The sequence below is a fragment of the Suricata suricatta genome, chromosome 11, assembly GCF_006229205.1.
Source record: "Suricata suricatta isolate VVHF042 chromosome 11, meerkat_22Aug2017_6uvM2_HiC, whole genome shotgun sequence".
Lineage (NCBI taxonomy): Eukaryota > Metazoa > Chordata > Mammalia > Carnivora > Herpestidae > Suricata > Suricata suricatta.
In genome coordinates, this window is record NC_043710.1 from 34,173,059 (window position 1) to 34,195,624 (window position 22,566).

The 22,566-nt window shown below is 35.0% G+C and overlaps 1 protein-coding gene across 3 annotated transcripts in view; it reads right to left on the reverse strand.

Moving 5' to 3' along the window:
* Window positions 1-2,010: 2,010 nt before the first annotated feature.
* The window catches only part of LUZP2 (leucine zipper protein 2), a 454,470-nt gene continuing 433,914 nt past the window's right edge, over window positions 2,011-22,566 (reverse strand). The window contains exons 11-12 of one of the 3 annotated variants that reach the window (XM_029915060.1): window positions 6,305-6,391; window positions 2,011-5,533 (exon numbers count right to left, since the gene is read on the reverse strand). In XM_029915060.1, the coding sequence (XP_029770920.1) occupies window positions 5,429-5,533; window positions 6,305-6,391 (192 nt within the window). In that variant the 3' untranslated portion in view covers window positions 2,011-5,428. Of the gene's footprint in view, window positions 5,534-6,304; window positions 6,392-8,080; window positions 8,159-11,188; window positions 11,335-22,566 lie in introns of those variants that run through there. The other 2 variants (XM_029915061.1, XM_029915062.1) reach the window with 2 other exon arrangements.

Consider the following 22,566-nt stretch of genomic DNA (forward strand, 5'->3'; position numbering starts at 1 on the left):
TAATTTTCTCAGTGAATACTTCACACATACAGGATACCTTCATACACTGTCTCTGCCTGTGGTATGCGGTCAGGAGGTGCCTGTCTTGTTTTAGTAGCAGTTTTAGGGGCCACGTGCTGCTACCCCAAAATGTGACACTTTGGCACACTGATGATTTTAAGTAAAAGTTCTTAAGAAACAGTAATGCAAAATGCATCCTATGGTCTTCCTCCCACTCTGTGTCCAGAAAACAAGATATAAATCTCTCATGTGAAAGCTACCCTCCTTGTGCCAGGAGGTAAAGTAATCCCAGGAAATTCATACCCATAAAGGCTGTAGAAACAACCCTTGTTATTTTTTACTAATTTACTACCCTAGTCCAAATTCTGTTTAAAATTCCTTATTAACTGAAGCATTCAAAATTAAGTTTTCCTTGTCCTGCCAATTTCTCACAGTTATTGTCTCTTTGTCTAAAAAAAGTATAAAAACTGCCCACTTTGGTGATTTCTTTGGGTGTCAGTTTCATTATGCATACATAATAAAAGGTTTTTTTATTCCTGTTAATCTGTCTTGTGTCAATTTAATTCTTAAACCAGACGAAAAACACTTGAAGGGAAAAACGAAGAAAGATGTTTCCTGTCCTAGGCAGTCATGCATTTATCTGTGTGCTCCTTCATTAGTGGTGCCTCTTCCTCTAAACTGTACCCTCCAGGAAGGCAGGACCCTGGCCTTTGAGGAGCGGCAATGTGGAAATGAGAGGAGGCACATGGATGCCAGCAACTCACTGCCAGGCCTCTGTGTGACCTCTCCTTCTTCCTGTGAGATCTCGGATAACGCAATGAATATTTCTCTGCCCCAATTTCCTCTGTGAAATAAAGATAACTATAATATTGGTCTCAAATAAGCCTAGGATATTTAGTAATTTTTGAAAAAAGATCTAAAAACAGTGGCTGGCACCTATTTTGTGCAGTAATAGTATTCATAAGTACTACTTTCTCTTGCCGTTGTTTTAACCAAAAAAAATTGAAATAGACACATTTTAGAATCTCAACAAATATTTTTTGAGTAACTAAATGGCTGATTGAAGGAACAAATGGTGAAAAGGGATCATAGAAATCATTTTATTCAGTGATTTTTAAATCACTAGACTTGGACTCTCTTTCTTCATTAAAATTGTACTGAGAATATGTAAGCCCAACAAATACAACCCGTAAAAGAATAGGTACTTCTAGTTGAAATTGAGGCTGTATGGAGGCTAGAGCCCCCATCCTCAGGGGGCTGTGTCTGCTTTCCGACTAAGAGAATGAAGAATGCAGCAGAATGCAGAAGAAAATCTCTGATTTAAGTCCAACAACTTAAGGGTCAAGGGGTTAGAAACTAATACTAAAAGAAAGTAGGTGGCCCCACCTAAGTCCAGGCAAATGTCAAAGCTAGATTCCAATTAAAGACACACCGGTGCCTAGTGAATTGTGTCTATCACGTTGAGCAGCGTTCCAAAATTCATCCAGAAATGCCACATCTACTCTGCTTAATCATAGCCACGGGCCCATAGATAAATCTTTCTGGGAAAAAAGCAAGGACAAATAGCCTAAAAACAAAACCAAACAAAAGAACAAAACTAAGACATTGTATTTATTTTCTCTTCCTAAAAGACTACATTTTATGATTCCCTATTATCACAGGAGAATATGCTTCCTCTGCTTCCTTTTCCTTCCCTTGCTGCTTCTGGTTCTGAATTAATTCATTCAACAAACATTTGAGCATCTTCTAGGAGGAAGCTAGTTCTATGCACTCGAAACTCATTTGCAAACAGACAAAAATCTTTGCCATCATGAAACTATATTAAACAAAACAAAACAAGGCAAAATACCTCTATATGAAATGAAGGATTTCTGTGACATTGGCAAAGAGAGATTGAAGATACTCCTGGGGTGATATTTCACAAAGGTCTTTCAGTCTTGATACACAGAAGCAAGTACGATTTTTAATATTAATATTTGTTTTTTCAATTATGTAGGAGGATATACATGGTAGTCTTGGTAACAAATCTTTATTGAGCAAAAATAGGCCATCTTTCAGTATCTTTTATTCTTCATCATTGACCATTAATATTATGTAACATAATCCAACAGATAGTTTGGGGAAATTTAAGACTGTACATATGACATGTCCCGTAAGTGAACAAGTATATGTTTTCATAACTCTCCAGGTCTGGCCAGCTTACATTACTCTATGGTGTCAATAATAATTTTAGCCTCTGCTTCCAATTAGTGCTAATTACAGTACCTGAGCTATAAAAATAAGATTCCATTATAGCCGAGTTCGCAAAGAGTTATTTTAATCTGCTATCCACATTGTAATCTAAAACAGTAAAGGTCCGCTTCTCATATAACTGTCTTAGAATTGTAATCCAGTATACTTTATGAAATAGAACCGCGTCTGAAATAACACTATAATGCTAAATATCTGCTTAAAAATTAAAAAAGGTAGCCATCTAGTATATTCAGTAGTCAGAGAATTAAGATCACACAGAAAACCACATCTAGATGAGTTACTAAATTATTCACTTTGTTTCTGAGCATGTTGGCATTGGATAGACAGCATTCAGTTAGGTCTTACACATTTTAGGCACTCACCCATTACATAGTTAATGCATATAAAAGGAAACAACAAAGTCTGAAACAAATTCCTAACTTTGAATATATAGCATTGATTAGTATTTAAAAACAACTAGAGAAATATGTTTTTGTTAGTTTTGTTAGGACCTATATTAAAACAAGTTATTCCATTGGAAAAGATTTTTATTTCTCAATAGGGGTCCATTCATATTCTGCTAAGGTTAAGTGACCTTTCACTGTTTACCATTATAGGCACAGTTATAGGATCTAAATTGAATATTTAGGTTAATATGTTCTTCCCCATGAGGGTAGTCAGGCTAGGAATGTTAACTTCTCAAAAACAACATCAATTTATGTAGCTGTTAACTAAAATAAATAATAAGGAATGTCATCTCCTTAACGGACAAAGTCACACATGTAAGTAAAGCATTTAAGCCTTTCTGATGCTATTTTAAAGCAATTAAAGAATTGAGAGAAATAAAATGTGTTTGTAAAAGTCACATAACATACTAAGAAAAAAGAAATTCCATGCTTGACTATTAAAAGGAACTCCCAGAATATTTCTAAATATTTATAAAGGAGTTCTGCTGCAATTCTTTTTTTTGTTTTGAAACAAATAATGCAATGAATAGACCACAGTAACTGTGTAGGATGCATGGTGCTATATATTCTTAAAGAAAAATATCAATACATTATGCTCATGTAAAGCCCACTTGATCATGCCAGTAATTAAGAGAAATTGATTGATTACTGTCACACACTAGAGATTTAGAGCACAAGAAAATTTTACAAATGAAGCTGTTTGAATTTGATTTATATTAAGCCAAATTCTCATCTTCTAGCATCTTATAAAAATTTCAGAACATATCAGCTTGATTCTCTTTTCATTAGTTCCAAAGATGCCTCAAAACATATGTAAGGTAAAATGGTGATTAACTTTCGATAGGGTCCATAGAGTCCAGGAGAGAAATTGGAGCACAGGGTGGGAGAGGGGAAGTGAACCTAAATGAAAACTAAATTATCTGTTTCTCTTTGAGTAGGTTAGGGATACTAGGGCTCAGTGGGGAAATTATAGGAACAGAACTCAGAAATTAGCAATATTCCATCTCATAGGATTAAATGAGTTTTAGAGCTGAGGAGTCAGTAGGAACTTTAGACCTTGATTTTTTTCTTGTATCCTGGTCACTTCATCTGAAACCTCTAATGGACCATCTATCAGTACATTCTCTTTTCTTCTCAAGTAGCCCATAATCCAAAAAAATAATACTGATGAATGACACTGAATTACTCCGCAAGTATAATTGCTACATGATTATATTAAATAATACTTAATACTATTAATGATAGTTTGCCATTTTTCCAGATTACTAAACTTCTTGGAATATGTCACTGTGATCATAGGTGTGCCATTATGTATCAGAATTTAAGTCCATCTATTGATTACAAATTCCCTTCCTTCTTCCCCTCCCTTCTTCTTCTTTCCTTCCTTCCTTCCTTCCTTCCTTCCTTCCTTCCTTCCTTCCTTCCTTCCTTCCCTTCCTTCTTCCCCTTCCTACCTCCTTCCCTTCTCTCTTCAAGTAACAATATCTTCATGACAGCATGCCAGGACACAGTGCTCCAAATATATTAATTAATTGTGGCTTGGCAGAGCCACTCTATAAAACCAACAGTTTTATATACTTTGTGCATTTGCAAAATGGATCTATCCAGCAGAAGTGAATCTATTCAGTGCAGACAACCTAACTGTATCATTTAACCCATTAACTTGAGTCTTTAAGTTCGATGCTGTATCAATCCTATGAATCAAATAGGATTCAGGTATCAATTCCTGCTGCTTTTGAGCTACATTCAGATTATTCAGGAGTGCATTCATTTGATTAGTGGTATTCCTATGTAGAGATCCAACTTCAAAGGTGATCACAGCCACTGCCTTGTTTTAATAATACTTTTGTTATCAAAATATACAAATCTGGGTTTATTGGTTATATGTGGCTGTTTTACTTTCATGAAATCCTTATTTTTAAATGTATATTGTCTGCTTGCATATTTGTGTTTTGCAATCCTCTTGTCATTCCACATTCAATTTCATAGAAAAAAAAATCTTGCTAGGCATTTCAAAGAACTCATTTCCTAACTTGGAGTAATTCCAGCACACCACCATAGGGATGTGTCTATAGAATGCCAAAAAAACTCATCAATTATGTCAGAAATTTGGTCATTCATCAAGATATTTTGTCTACATTACACCAAACACATTTTGTGAATTTTATTGACTAAAAATCTGAAAGAATTGTCTTGACATCATTTAGACATGGTTCTAAATAATACAAAGTATAGCAATAACACCCCCATATAAATAATATGTTCAGGTTGACCCAGATTCCAACCTTAAAGAAAGTGACTCCCATTGGCCAATGTGAACAAATCTTTATGATATGGTTGCAATTTGGATTGTAAGAATGCCAAGGGCCCACAAAATTTTATCATCCTCCAATTAATTTCAAAACTAGGTGATAAAAGTACTAGATAGCCAATGAACCAGAAGAATTAAATGTCATACTGTGTTTGATTTCAAAACTGAACAATCTATACTGGGCAATTTACTGATAATAATGACTATTTAAGACTGTGGATATCCATTTTAATTAGGTTATTGCTCAAGGATCATAATTGACCTGGAATCTTTTGGAAAATTTGTAGACTATATAAAGTTACATAAAATTGTGAAAAAGTTGCATGCTTTAAAAACTTAGTATTTCCATCAAGCCTGTGGTTGAAAAAGAGTATGAAGATAATCATAAGTGGATGTTTTTAACACAGTTTCTTGATATTTACAGTATTTTTTCTTCTCTAGTTGCCCTCCCTTCAAAGTTGGCCAATTGTTTTTCCGGGGTTTTTTTCACCTCACATTCAGTACAAGGAAGGATTTGCAATTTCTGTCAAACACAACAGGAAAACAAAATTAGAATAGTTGCAATAAATATACATTAAAAAAATTAAAATCTTAACAGAATAGTAACATAAATTTATTATCTCAACAAATATCCAACAGATAAGTGAATGCTAGACCCAAATGAAATAAGTGTAAATATGTCCATACTTCTAATTTGTGGAAGTACAAAAAATATTGTCAACAAATGGCAAGTTTTTTCAAAAACTATTTTGAGAAAACTTAAGCCAAACCATTCAACTCTGATTAACCCAAATATTAGGGAGTGTTGTGCTAAGGGAAATGAACTTTACGAGTTGCTATGATATAATATTTTTGGTCAAATAACAGTACAGAAAGAAGTTCATAAGGAAGTTCCTGAATTATGTTTGTTGTTTGTTTTTGTTGGAGATATGTACTTCTTTCTCCCTCATCTGCTTCCCCAAGTACACTTCTTATCTTTTTTTGTTGCATAAGGAACAGATACATGTTTTTTGTTTTCTTTATCTTTTTGGTTTGTTTCCTGGTTGTGTGTGTGTGTGGTGGGGTGTACCTCCTTCACCCTTGTTCTTCTGAGAATCTCAGATGATCAAGCCAAAAACTTAGTTGCAGGCACACTGGTCAAGGAAATGTCCAAAGACACTAGGTGAAGGAAGTATCTCGTATTAGTCAATACAACATTCCTGTTCCAGCTATAGCCACAGAGAAAATCATTGAACCCAAAGGATTCAAGAAGTTCTTTCTGACATTATCAAAACAAGCAAACAAAAAAAAATACCTGTGGGGTAGTCACTGGTTCTGTTGTAGCATTGGTTGGAGGACTGTCATTGTGCTTCATTGAACAGGTCCTGCCCTCTTGTAAAAGCTGCAAATGAAAATAGATTGGTGAAGTTAAATTAAATGAAGAGGGGGAGAAAAAAATTCCCTTGAATTCTTCCCTCTGAAAGCCGTCTTTCCCTTTGATGCAGGCTGGAAGGGTGAGCTAGGGGCAAAATAAACTCATCATTACCTGAGTGGGATCCCAAGGAGGGATCAAGCATTCACAGTTGGTTTAGGGATCTCAGTGGCACTTAGGATGGTCAGCTACTACAACAAACTTCCATTCCAATAAAAAGTTGTTTTTTTGTAAAAGCAGTTAAACAGAAGTAATGAATTATAAAACTACTATATCTGTGATGCATCTAGACTGTAATGTTTAAATGTGTCAGTGGTCCGTATGCCTGCAGGAACACCAATATTGCAAGCCAAGAAGCATTTTAACAATATAATCCTCAATCTTTGTAGAAAAAAGGTCCTCAGTACCTTAAAAAGATTATATTTTAAAAGAGAAGATCTTAGATTTCACTAACCAGGAATTCTCATCCTACTTTTAAGCCTCAACAGTTTTGAAGAAGAGTTGCTGTCAGTGTATTCCAATTGGGCTTCATTTCCATTTTAACTAAGGTTATAAATATTGAACTTCCCTTCCTTCTCTCTCTCCCATGCTCTATCCTTCTCCCCATCCCTTTCTTCTTTCCTTCTTTGTCTGCTTCTCTTCTCTTTCCGTACTATCTCTCATTCTTCCTCCTCCTTTTTCTTCTTTTCTCTTTATTTTAAACACTTTTTCAAAGTAACTACAAAAATTATTTATTGTAAGAATATGCTTCTTTTTTTGGGTGGGGGTTTATTTCCTGTAATCCTTTCAATGTGTAGAACAGAGCTTAGGAGTTTGATAGTCCATGACCACAGGTAGCTCTGAACTCAAACAACTCAGTTTGTTTCCTTGGGATCTAGCAGGAGGGAGATCTAAGCAGGCCTCCAATTCTAACATAATATAAATTCTACAAGTAGATAACTAAAGAGGTTCCAAAGTAGATTTAACCTACTCCAATTTGGGTTTTAGAGTAATGTTATTTTTATATGCTCCATAGTCTTGCGTTATATTGTTTTTATTTAAATACACATCGTTCTTTTTTACCCCTCCATGCCCATACGTATGTCATCCAACCTTCATATAAGTCTTCACTGTGACATCCTGACAACCAGCTACTCATCCTCTTTCTAGAATGTCATTTCCACTACTAGAAAGACTCAGTCATATCTTCATGCTCTAAAGGTACAATGTATATAAAAATTATATCACTGAAGATTGTTTTTATATGGATAAGCATGTCTGGCTCCTCATTTCCTTGAAGACAGAGATTACATTTATCAGCTCTAGGGGCACCTGGGTGGCTCAGTCGGTTAAGCCTCAGGCTTCAGCTCAGGTCAGATCTCACGTTCGTGGGTTCGAGCCCCGCATCAGGCTCTGTGCTGACAGCTAGCTCAGAGCCTGGAGCCTGCTTCCGGTTCTGTGTCTCCTTCTCTCTCTGACCCTCCCCCTCTCATACTCTGTCTCTCTCTCTATCAAAAATAAACAAAACATTAAAAAAAAAGTTATCAGCTCTAGATCTCAGTTTGATACCAGCAGATAACAAGTGGTCAGTATGAAATCTCTGAATAAATAGTAAATGAATAAAACAAACATTGGCTATGAAAATATTTTACTCCTTCAGAATTTTAATTAATGCCTGATTTTTTCAAATAATCAGATTTAGGTATATTTGATTGAAGCTCCAAAACGGTTACGCACTGCTCCTTCTTCTATACAAGCCTAGAACAGGAAAGTGAGGTAACAGTTATAATAATAAGACCTGGAATCTAACATTTCCCTAGAATATTATAATTATTCTATTTTTGTTGTGATAATATAACTGGCTTGTGTTTTTATGTTTGAATTCAGCCTTTGAAAAATTAAAATATAACTGTATGAAATCAAGCTCAAAAAAACATGGTTATTGCAGAAAGTTTCCTGCAAAGTATAAGGTACCCCAAAATATGTTTTAGGAATAATGGAATTTGTAGGTCATACACATTCAGGGGAAAAGTTTATTTGAACATTAAACAGTTGTGTTTAAAGTAGTTCTTCTCAAAGCCTTAAAGTTCTGGTCTTGCACGATCTGTCCACATAATTACGTAAGGTGATTGTTGAAACATGACACTCCTGGGTGATAACTGAGTCCTATGACAATGGGGTTTGCATTTTCAATCAGCACTCCAACAATTCAAATGCACTGTTAAATTTGAAGTCTGCTTCTTCATAATGTACAAATGCATTACGAATCTCTTAGAGAGATATTTAATATAACCATTCCCCAAATCTATTTGACCTTCAAACACTGTCTTGTGTGGCGCTTCACTTGAGGTCACTGTCATGAAGAAGATACTATAGGATTTTCAGCAGAGTCTATTCTTTCATTAATGCAAGCATGGACGACTATTTCAGACAAGCCTTTGATCATTTGAACAATGAAAACTTATTAAATTTCAACATTAAAGAAAATGTTAGGTGGCTGAAAGATAGTTTGAACCTTTTTGGATACTTTGATCTTATAATGAACACTACCTTTAAAATTACTTTTTTCTGTGCCTCACAGGCATTGTAGAAGTTTCATGAGATGAAGTTCATAAAATTCTTAGTGTTTCTCAGAGAGGCAGCATAATTATAACTTGCAGGTATCTTGCCTTAATAAGTATCTTATCAACTTTATAGCCATCGATAAAGCAGGCATCCACTTCATGACAACATAGACGGGAAGTTTCTTTCTGGGGCTCTCCCACATTTGTTCCCAACATCACCCAGATTGCCAAAAGTTTCAATTACAGTTAAGGAAGACAAAAAAAAAAAATGGACACATATCTAATATTGTAGTATAAAGGTAATATTTCCTTAGGCTAATAATCTTTGGAGTAAAATAGACTTTGGTTTGACTTTTAGCTCTGATGTTTATTCTTTCGTGATCTTGATAAAGTAACGTGATAAATTATTTATCTTTGGGTCTCAGTTCAATGGCTACTTCTTCATAGGATTATTTTGAGGATAAAATGAAAAAGCACAAAAATACTCAGCATAAATATTAACAAAGAATAATCATTCTCTCCTCCCTCTTCTACTATTCTTCATATTGGTTTTACAATCATTAATGATTATAAAACAACAACTTATGAGTTGACACTGACATTACAAATATGAAGTATGGGGCCAAATCAACAGTCATGTAAGTCCCAGGCACAGAAGAGGAAGAGGAAAGCTGGAGAGAATGAGTCTCTGCCATCACCTACTCAGACTTAGAGATTTTTTTTTTTTTACTAGTGTTAGGTACACATACATATACAGAACTTTTTGTCATACTGTATTTTTTTGCTTACTTGCCCAACACTACCTAAAATAATTATTGACTTTTAATTATTTAATTATTTCTGGTACAACCAGGAATGGAACTGTAAATCTTGGAAAGAAATGAAGAGTTCTATTTCATACAAAAGATTTTATGACTACACAGATTAAGGTAGTGGCTAAGCCTGTGGTCTAAAAAGTCTGATTTAATCAATGTTCAAATCCTTAGATGAACTGCTTCCGAGCTTCGTGATTTTCAATAAGTTTTTCATCCTTTTCTTAATCCAAATCTCTATCTTTTTAAAATCTAGAAATTTAAAAAAATCTGTAAAGATTGCACAAGAAAATGAGTTAAAGTCTTAGCTCAGTGCCTCTTACTACTAAGATCTCAATATACTGTAGTAGCAATGATGTTGATGAAGATAAAAATGAATTTGTAAACCATCTGGAACAAAGCACTTGATTCATATGAGATACGCAGTAAATCATATATGTATGTATGTATGTATGTATATATATATATGTCCATATAACAATATATTTGGACCACACAATTTGGAAGGAAAAGTAGTTCTACATTAACTCTTTCAAATGCATTTGCATTAATACAATGACACTGAAGAACAATGATACAACCTAATTACACTAAAAAATAATCATCACTATAATAAATTTTTTTCTTTTAAACAAGGAGACAAACAAAAATTATACATTTACTGTTGGCTCCAGCACAGTGAAAGAAACTTTAGTCTCTCTTGCTCTCTCTCTCACCTTCTCTGTTTTACAATGCTGGTGCAGAAATAAGTTTATATAGCTATTTTGGAAAATAATTTAATAAAACAGATAACAGGAGTTTTAAACATGTTCATGATGTAGTATATTTCATTTGGGATAGTCTTTCTCTGAAGAAAGTAATCCACATTTAAAAATAAAAATAAAAAAAGAAAACCTTTCACTCATAAGTATTACTTTGGGATTTGTATAGTAGCAAAAAAGAAAACAAAATAATGGTTGAATATAAAGAAGCTGATTCATTAAATAATGATAAAATAATCAGATGAAAAATTTAGTCATTAAGACATCTGTAGGCTATTAATATGAAAAATACATAAGCTTAAAATATATAATATAAAATTATACAGTTAAAATCACAAAGATAGTGCATGTAAAACAGACAGAAGTAAATGTACCAAACTTTTTATACTGACAAATGTCAAAGTGTAACAGTAAAGTTGGGAGGCCAAAACAGACAATTTTATTGTGCTTTAGCATTTTTGTTGATTTCAAAATAACACATAACACGTCTGTTTATCTGTCTGCCTTTCCATCTCTGAAACTATTTATCTATTCTTCCACATCCTCCCTCAATCCTGACCTCCTTCCCTCTGTCTTCTTCTTCCTCTTTTTTTCCCCTCTGCCTCTCATTTCTCTCTTTTCTTGTTGTTGTTGTTGTTGTTGTTGTTGTTGTTGTTGTTGTTGTTCTTCTTCTTCTTCTTCTTCTTCTTCTTCTTCTTCTTCTTCTTCTTCTTCTTCTTTCTTGGGGGACATGGCTGGGCTGTCACTTTGCAATGAGTTAGGGCCATCTTTAGAACTGTTATCTATGTACAGTTTACCTATAGGAGAATATATAGCTTATTTAAAAATGTGATTTTAAGATGGAACAGTGCCTACAAACTTAAGGTTTTCCTTCCCTACTTGAATCCCAAATTCTCTTGAACTAAAGGGAAAAGTTCAGATGTCATTTTCCCTCATGCACGTATGATTAAAAATGCAATTTCACTCATGGAAGTATGGCTAGAGATATAACTAGCTTTGATGAATAATTGATTAATTATACAAAGTAACTATTTTCTGTCTTAAGAGACCAAAAAAGTTTCAATACTAATCTTGGGAATTGCATAAAATTGGGCAATCAAAGGCTAGCACAGGTCTTCAAAACATTCCATCTCAGTTAGGTAAAATTTAATCTGATTAGCAATATACCCATATCCAGAAAGTCAAGTGCTAAAATATGGAGACTGCTGAGGAAATCATGCACTAATTCAGCTGCTTCAATATGCAGCTCATCTACCCAATTATCCAGGAGACCTAGCGGGGAGCACAGCTGGGTTTGCAAATTATGAAATGGGATAAGCCACAAATACATCTTTATTAAAGTGGTTTCACGTCTCTCTCACGTACACACATACACCAACACCACCAGAATAACCAGTTTATTTCTGTGATTTAGAGCAATGAACCGCTAGCTAGCTGACAAATTGTCACATTATGGACATAAAGCAGGCAAAGTAACAACAGAATTATGCAGTTGAGACAATCCTAGCTAATTACTCAAATTTGTACATGGGAAATAATCACAGAACACACAATCACAACATGTCAGGAATAGTATAATGCTGAGAAGTCCTAATAATGATTAGGCCCTTCACTTTAATGTGGAGATACCAGCCTCTGGAGCCAGGTGTAAATGAATTTTGAGTCCCAACTCCATATCTCACATCTGTGATAATGAGGGCAAGTTAATGAACACTGAGGTCCCTGGACTTTGGTATTTTACAGAAAAATAAAGTTAAACACCAATAATAAACATTGGGATTGTCAACTTCAAATTCTGACATTAGAACAAATAAAGCAACAAACAAACACACCCGTTTTTCAATGTTTCAAAGAAAGAATACTTTAATACTACAAATATATAAAGGACCCTCTTGAGAGGCAGATAGAAAAAGAGAGAGATGGAGAGGTAAAGAGGTTGAGAGAGATTGACTGATTAATGGAAAATGCCCTACTATTTTGTTACTTGACTCTATTTAATGTCTGTTTTCTACATCTTTGTACTGTTGAAAACTTCATCACAGGCTAACACTAGCCATTGAAATGACATTTGAAAAATACCAACTTAACCTCACTTTTTCTTCATGTGTAAATTGTGGATAATAATGCTGACATTCAAAATTGACATCAATGCAAAATAAGATAAGGCAGGTAACTCGGCTAGGTGAGTGGAGTGATGAGTTAGTCCATCCTAGGTTAGAATTTCTTTAGCCCTTATTAGCTGTATAGACTTGGAAAAGTTACTTCATTTTCTTGATGTTCAGCTGCCTTATCTATGAGTTTGGCAAAATAATACCTACCTGAGAGGGTTGTTGGAAGAGTCAGATTATTTTTTTAAATTTTCTAAAAATGTATTTATTTATTTTGTGGGGGAGAGAGAGATTGAGAGATAGAGAGGAGGGGGGCGAGAGAGAGAATATGAGAAAGAGATCATGAGCAGGAAAAAGGCAGAGAGATAGGGAGAGAGAAAATTCCAAGCAGGCTCTGCTCTATGTACTGCCAGCACAGAGCTTACCATGGGGCTCGATCCCATAAGTCGTGAGATAATGACTTGGGCCCAAATCAAGAGTCAGATGTTTAACTGACTGACCCACCCAGGTGCCCCAGGAAGAGTTAGATTAAATTAAAAATATGTAATGGTTCCTAATGGAGTATCTTGCACATATTTTAGGTGCTTAGTTAGTTTTGTTTCTATGCTTCCTTTCCCATCCTTAGTCTCCTCCTCCTTCAATCAAAATGTCTCTCTTTGTCAATAAATATTTAGAATCTATGAGAATAGAAACACTGATATTGAGTCACTTTAATTTTACCACCCTGGTATTAACACACTTACCAAGGTCATTAGAAAATCTTGATATTGCCAGAGGATTTATTGCTATTCCCTCCCCACCACCCTACCATCTGTGGTCTTTCCTGTCTCATCCTCTCTCAGCCTATTCTGTTTATGATTTAACAGGGCAAGAAAAAAATCTTAGTAACCAGTCACTCATTCTTCCTAAATAGCCTTAACCTTGGAGGATGCTTTTACCCTTTATGTTTTTCCCCCCTCCTCCTCCTTAATACAGAATCATCAGATCAATCTAATTAACTTAGGGATTTAGTTGCCTCAAAATATTTTCATTATAATACAGGCACATCTTTGGCTTCAATGCAAACATTCCATTAAGAAATTACGAAAATAAAGTCATATTTAGAATGACCTTTTTAAAAGAGCACTTTTAGGAGTTTAGCTAAGTATCCATAATATTGCTTCCTCAGCACCCATTTTATGTGGAGAAGGGATCTGTTGGGGCTTGGAACTGACACTGGCCCCTCCTCAGAGTGCTGGCCTAGGTGACAGCCAGCAGAGTCACAAGAAGTGTAAATTCCTGATCTAACCTCCTCCAATGCCCTGGAGATCAATGTATCTATCCTAGCTCCTTCCCCCTTTTTGCTTCTCATCCTCCTTCCTCAGAACTTACCAAGACTCCTGCTTTTTTTGGTTTGTGTTGACCAATCAGGTCTAGTCCAGGACCCCCAAAGCACTCTACCTACCAATCCTAAAAAGAAATCATGTACCTCAGGTCTTGCTACTTCCTCTTGGCTGGCATCCTGCCTTGATTTCCCAGTGACCAATGCATTGTACCTCCTCCAAAACTTGTGACTAATGAAGTTCTCTATTTCTCTTTCTCTTGCGTTGAGATCTTTCCTGAAACATGGCTCACCACCATCTGACACCCCAAGGCTCTCCTTAACAAATGTTAATTTACCAAAAATCACAGTGAGCTCTATGACTGAATTAACCATCACTGGAAAGCCTCTGGAAGGAAAATGCCTTCTTTTGCATTTTGCTTATTTAAAATGACACTCTATTCCTTCTCTCAGAAATAAGGAATGATACTTAAGAATTACAGCAGATGGAATGATTTATCAGAAATTCCTTTAAAATCTTTGAGCTTACATCTCTGATCTTGCTGATCACTATAACTTTGTTATTGGTATTAAACATTTAGTTCTACTTCACAAGAGAGATTAGTTACATCTCTTGTGATCTTTCTCTAAAACATTAAAAGGACTCAAAATAATTAATGCAAATGTGCAACCCGAAATTCTCCTAACAAAAAATATCTCTGGCAGGCACAAAAGTCCAGTTGATTCTGCATATTTAAATAAATATGGGACAGGCTGGAGGCTAAAAAATTGATTTTTCAAATATTATAAAGGAGAAAAAATGGAATTAAATACCAAGGTACTTAAAATTATGAATGCATTTTGGCTAAATTTTTCTGTGATATCACCTTTCTATATGAAATAATTTGTTACATTTATTACAGGATGATATTTTAGCACTGTATTTAGTACTCCATATGAAATAATTAAACTTTTGGAAACTATAGCCCTGTATAATTTCATAATTTTGGTAGTTGTGGAGAAATACTAATAAACATCTTCTAGGATGAACATTTTGCCTAGTACTAAAGGAAATACCAATATTTGTTTTTGTTTTTTTATAATTTAATGTTTTATTTATTTTTGATACAGAGAGAGACAGAGCATGAGAGGGGGAGGGGCAGAGAGAGAAGGAGACACAGAACTGGAAGCAGGCTCCAGGCTCTGAGCTAGCTGTCAGCACAGAGCCTGATGCGGGGCTTGAACCCAAGAATGTGAGATCTGACCTGAGCCGAAGTCGGAGGCTTAACCAATCGAGCCACCCAGGGGCCCCAGGAAATACCAGTATTTGTATAGTTACTGTCCTCAAATTGCTTATTATGTAATGTAAAATGAGAACTTTGTGCAAATAATCAACATGCAGATGGACTGTGATACAAGATAAAATACATGTATAAACCAAGTACTATAGGAACCAAGGGAAGAAAGCCATTCTGTGTCTTCAGGGAAGATAAAAGGAGTCAAATTATTAACCAGATTAAGCTTTATGTACACATCACTGTTCAGTCAATATTCTTATAATAAATACCAGCAAGTTTATTGGTTATTTTTATTTATCAGATTAATAAATTAACCATTGTTATTATAGTTTCTATACAATTTCTCTTAAGAAGTAATTCCTAATTCCACATTCGTTAAATTTTTTGGTTTATTTTTGAGACAGAGAGAGAGACAGAGCATGAGTGGGGGAGGGGCAGAGAGAGAGGGAGACACAGAATCTGAAACAGGCTCCAGGCTCTGAGCTAGCTGTCAGCACAGAACCTGATGAAGGGCTCAAATCCATGAACCATGAGATCATGACCTAAGCCAAAGTTGGATGCTTAACCGACTGAGCCATCCAGGCACCCTAATAAAACCACATTCTTGTATACTTTAAATTGATGTTAAAGTAGGGCAAACATGGAGACTTATATCTAATGTGCAAAGCAGAAAATTGTTCTGAAAACAAAATTATTTGCCATTCTGCATTATCTGGAGGTGTGTCTATTCCTTCCTGAAGGAACCACAGTAGCAGTATTCAGAATGCCTTGAATGAAGCCAACCTCTTCAGATGTCTGATGAAATATAGGCAGGATAATAATGGTGTGTAGTCTCTAAGCCCAATTACAATAGGGCATGACTTGCCTAGAAAATTTTATGAGCCAATCTGGCAACAATTCATCAGGCCCATCAAATACTACACAATGAATATTGGTTATAATAGTAAACTAGGATTTCTTAAATCTCTGTCAGAATTGTGTTAGCATTGTGAAAAAGCTGGCATCATTTTTCCAGTCACAGCTCTAGGATTTATTTTCTGCACATTTTCCCCTCTCATTTCCCTAGACAATACTTTGCTGTTAAATAAACTCCCTTTGTTCAGGGACTTGCAAGCAGGTGTAATAGGAAGAAATAGAGCTGGTGCTTTCAGTGCTAGACAGAAGCCATTGTGCTTTTCATTTCCTCAGCACATTAAGAAAAATTAAATGTTTGCTATGTATAGAAGTCAGAAATATTGTGAAACACATTTACATTAGCACTAAGTCTTAAGTCCTGAGTGAAAAATAAAATTGAATGTTCGATGTCTTTCATTCTTGATATGCTTTAGCAATATGAGATGCATTTGCAAACTTCAGGCAAATGGGATGGAACAGGTACATCCTTTGTTTTCTCCATGTGTTTCCAAAATTATCACTTAAACAAAGTCTGTTTCAAAATAATTTGAACATTGCCAACTGATAGACCAATATGCTGCTAAGGTGTTAGTGATCTAGTTCAAGTTTTCTAAGTCTACCAAAAAAAAGGAAAAAAAAATGCAAAGGAAACCAGAAGCCATTTTCCTAAGTGACATTTTTCTGGCTTGTATAGGGCAGGCAATGGAATAAAACCACAAAGATATATGAGAAGATGCATGGTCTTGGGGCACCCTGGTTGAGCATCTGACTCTTGATTTTGGCTCAGGTCATGATTCCAGGGTCATGGGATCAAACCCTGTGTTGGACTCTGTACTGGGCTTGGAGCTTGCTTAAGATTCTCTCTCTCTTCCTCTGCCCCTCTTCTCTGTTAGTTCTCTCTCTCTCTCTCTCTCTCTCTCTCTCTCTCTCTCTCTCTCTCTCAAAAAATTAATTAAAATAAATTTAAAAATAAAAAAAAAGAAAATGCATCATCTCTAATTCCTAGTTTGGGACCTGGATCATAGAAAATATGGGACCTTGAATATAAAATTGCAGCAGAGCTTTTTTAGAATGGATAGGACATTGTGAAATTACTGAATACTGTGAATTTAATTTGATATCATATATTTATCATGACAAACCTGCAAAAAATCAACATCAAAATTTCTCAAAATGTTTATAAGGAAATATTGAAAGAAGAAAATCTAGGTGGGTTTATTAACAATACACATTCCTGGGCTATGCCCCATATCTACTGATGAATAATCTATGGGAGTAGAGCTTTATCATAAGCAGATTTACCAGCCAACCTGGTGATTCAGACATACAAAAGTGTGAAAATTACTGATTCACATTATATAAAAAAGGGATCTGAATTATAAAATCATTTGCCAAAGTGACATGTTAGGAAACAGCAAAGTTGGTATTCAAATCTAGGTTTTCAAATCTAGGTTTAAGTCTTCCTCTCCTATATTGTTTAGTCTTAGGTGTACCAACATGAATCAAAATGCATCTCTTTTGCTATTTATTTACTAAGAAACTGCATGCACTCCCATCAGCTCTCAGTGAGATTGTTTTATCGTAGAATTTTAGAATTCAAAGAGATAGTCACATGATAGTTCTTTTCCTCCACACTAGTGCTTCAATTCCCAAATACATCCCAGAATAGTTGTTTTTTTATTACTCAATCGCATAATATACTATGTCTTCCTGTAGCTAATTCTGTATTATAACTTGTCATTAAGAGTTCATTTTTACATTTGACTGAAATATCCTCCTTCTTATAGCTGTTTTTACCAACAACATCTGGTTCTACTCTGGAGTAAATAAGACCACTACCTTTTTCACATTATAGTTTTTGCAGTTGCTTTTGTCATCTCGTAAGTTTTCTATTTAGAGACATTAATTAAAACATACACTTCAAAGATATTTATTGAGGTTTTCAGTGAAAAGCATAGCTTTGCATAAAGAAAAGTGATAGTTATTGAGAACCTGCTATGTGTCTTTGATAAACTAGGTGTTGCGTTTGACTGTCTCATTGGAACCTTTAACAAGTTATATAAGACAGGCAACGTTTATCTCTCTTTGTCAGGGGAGGAAAATGAGCCTCAAGGAGTTAAATAGTCATGGTTACACATCAGGTTGAAACAGAAAGAAGACCAATCAACATTACATACTGAATTTCCTCTGGAGTCTCCCCTCAAGGTTTATAGTAGACACACTCCATTTGTCACTGTTGAACTTAGCAGTGTCTTTCTAGAATAGAACACGTTTTATCAGTCTACACTGATGAACAAACTCACATAAGAGATTTATCTCTCTTATTCTGGATATAGCATCAAAGTTACTTGAAATCAACGTTACAGCTTCATGTGGTTGTTTTGCAAATGTCATCACAGCTTGAGGCACAGTCACATGAAACCTCTAATTTGTTACTAGATAAATATACAAAAATTCCTCCCGTTTCTAAATGCACCCAATTAACAATCTGGATCAAATTAAGAAAACAACCCCATTCATAATAACATCAAAAGGAATTTAAAAATTAGGAATAAGGAAAACAAAAGAAGTACAGCATTTGTACTCTCAAAATCTACAAAATATTCCTGAGGGAAATTTAAAAAGATGGAAGTAGATGGAGAGATAACCAATGTTGGCAGACTGAAAGAATCAATATTGTAAAATAACAATTCTCCCCAAATTTACCTATAGGCTCAATGTAAATTCTGTCAAGATCCCAACAGGCTTTTTTATTATAACTGAAAACGCTGAACCTAACATTAACAAGGAAATGAAAGGTATTGAAAACAACCAAAGCAATCTTGAAAACAAACAACAAAGTAAGGGGACTTTAACTTCTCAATCTCAAACTTACCATAAAGCTACAGTAATCAAATCAGTATGGTAAGATCAGGAACAAGACAAGGGTGCCCATTGTTGCAACTCCAATTAACATATTATTACTGGAAGCCTTAGCCAGAGCAATAGAGTGAGAAAAAGAAACAAAAATCATCCAAATCAGAAAGGAAATAGTAAAATTGTAGGTAGCATGGATAGAATTGTAGGTGACAACAGAAATCATACTCTCCTCCAAAGTTTTTAAAACTAAAAAACAAATTCAGTAAAGTTTTGGGATACAAAACCAATATATAAAAATTAGCAGTCTTTCTGAACACTAGCCATGAATTATCTGAAAAGGAAATAAGGAACTTAATGGAATCCATATCAAAATACCACCAGCATTTTTTGCAGAGCTAGAGCAAACAATCCTGAAATATGTATAGAATCACAAAAGACCCCAGAAGCCAAAGCAATTTTGAAAAACGAGAGCAGAGCTAGAGGTATTACAATTCTGGACTTCAAGTTATATTACAAAAGTGTACTGATCAAGACAGTATGGTACTATCACAAAAACAAACACACAGATCAGTTGAACATTACAGAAAATCCAGAAATGGACCCACAACTACATGGTCAACTAATCCTTGACAAAGCAGGGAAGCACATCCAATGGGAAAAAAAGACAGTCTCTTCAACAAATGGTGTTGGGAAAACTGGACCACAACATGCATAAGAATGAAACTGGGCCACTTTCTTACACCATATGCAAAAATAAATTAAAAATGGATGAAACACCTAAATGTGAGACAGTAAACCATCAAAATTCTAGAACACAGGCAGTAAGCTCTTTGACATCAGCTGTAGCAATTTCTACTTTTTAAAAAAAAATTTAAGTTTATTTATTTTTGAGAGAGAGAGAGAGAGAGAGCATGCAAGAAAGCACTGGGAGGGGCAGAGAGAGAGAGAGAGAATCCCATGCAGGCTCCCCATTAACATTGTGGGCTCGAACTCATGAACTGTCAGATCACGAGATCATGACTCAGGCTAAAACCAAGAATCAGAAGCTTAACCAACTGAGCCACCCAGGCACCTCTGCAGCAACTTCTTAGTAGACATGTCTCTAGAGGCAAGGGATATAAAACAAAAATGAACTATTGGGACTTCATCAAGAAAAAAACTTCTACATAGCATAGGAAACAATCAACAAAAGTAAAAGACAACATTTAAAATGGGAATAGATATTTGCAGATAATATATCTGATAAATAGTATCCAATATCTATAAAAGGCTTATCAAACTCAGGGCACCTGGGTAGCTCAGTCAGTTAAGCATCTGACTTTGGCTCAGGTGATGATGTCATGGTTTCTGAGTTCAAGACCCCCATTGGGCTTTGCACTGACAGTGTGGAGTCTGTTCTCTCTCTCTCCCTCTTTCTCTACCCTTCTTCCCCCAAATACACTTAAAAAAAAATCTCAGAGTCAACATCTAAAAAACAAATAATCCCGTTAAGAAATGGGCAGAAGACATGAATAGACATTTTTCCAAGAAGGCATCCAGATGGCTAACAGACATTAAAAAATGATCAACATCAGTCATAATCAGGGAAATACAAATCTAAACTACAATGAGCTATCATGTCACAGCCATTTTAGAATGGCTAAAATTAACTAAGGAAACAACAGGCATTGGCAAGGATGCAAAGAAAGGGAAATCCTCTTACACAGTTGGTGGGAATGCAAACTGGTGCAGCCACATTGGAAAACAATATGAAGGTTTCTCAAAAAATTAAAAATAGAACTACCCGATGATCCATCAGTTATACTACTAGGTATTTACCCAAAGGACACAAAAATACTGATTTGAATGGATACATGCACCCCAATGTTCATAGCAGCATTATTAATAATAGGAAAATTATGGAAGGAGTCCAAATGTCCATTGATGAATCACTGGATAAAGAAGATTTGGTGTGTACATATACATACAATGCAATGAAATACTACTCAGTGATGAAAAATATGAAATCTTGTCATGTGCAACAACATGGATGGAACTGTAGGGTATTATGATAAGTGAAATAAGTCAGTCAGAGAAAAACAAATACAATACGATTTAACTTATATGTAGAATTTAAGAAAGAAAGCAGATGAATATAGAGGAGAAAAATAAAGGTAAACCTGAAAACAGACTCTTAACTACAGAGAACAAACTAAGGGTTACTAGAGAGGCGGTGGGTAGGGGGCTGGGTTGAAAGGGTGATAAGTAGTAAGGAAGGCATCTGTTGTGATGAGCACTGGGTGTTGTATGTAAGCAATGAATCACTAAATTCTACACCTGAAATTAACATTACACTGTGTGTTAACTAACTGGAACTTAAATAAAAACTCAAAAAAACATAACATAAAAAAAGGAAATAAGGAAAACAATCTATTTTATAGCTGTATCTGAAACAAAAAAATGATTATGAGGAAATTTAACCAAGGTTATGACAGAGCTATACACTAAAACAATAAGATACTAATGAAAGAAATCAAAGACGACACAACTAAATGGTCAGATACTCTGTTTTCTTGGATGGGAAGAATAAATATTGCTAAAATTTCCATACTATGTGCAGCCATCTATCGATTCATTGCAATTTCTATCAAGATTCCAGTGGCATTTTTTACATAAAAAGGAAAAATCATCCTAAAATTCATATAAAACCACAAAAGATCTCAAATAGCCAAAGCTATCTTGAGAAACAAGAACAAGGGTGAAGATATTACACTTGCTGACTTCAAACTGAATTATGATAATAAAACTGGACCCTATTCCACACCACTCACAAAATCTAATTTGAAATAGATTAAACTGTAAGCCCTGACCAGAAAACTCCTAGAACAAAACAGGTAAAAACACTCTGACATTTGTCTCAGCAATGATTTCATGGATATGACATCAAAAGCACAAGCAACAAAAGCAAAAATTAGCAAGTGGGACTGCATCAAACTAAAAGTTCTTGCACAGCAAAAGAATAACACACAAATGAAGAGGCAGCCGATGGAGTGGGAAGAAATATTTTCAAACCAGTTACCTGATAAGTGGTTAATATCCAATATAAATTAGGAACTCATAGAAGTCAATAGTAAAAAATAAATAATTTTGATAGAATTAGGCCAATCCATTATTATAGATGGAGACCTCAACCCTCTCTATCACTAATTGATAGATCACGCAGGCAGACAAACTGCAAGAATACAGTAAATCTGAACAACACCATAAATCAACTGGATCTAATTGACACTTATAGAATTTTTCATCGAACAGGAGAAATACACATTCTTCTTAAGGTCACATGGAATATTTACCAAGGCAGACTGAACTGTGGGCCATAAAACACACCTAAACAAATGTAAACTATACCGTCAGACTTTGATGGACTTAAACTACAAGTCAGTTACAGAAATATAGCTGGTTGCTATATGGAACTCTATGTACTATTGCTCAATTATCCTGTAAATTTAAAGCCATACTAAATAAAGTATATTAGTTACTTTTTAAAAGACACCATTAAGAAAATGAAAAGTAAGGGGTGCCTGGGTGATT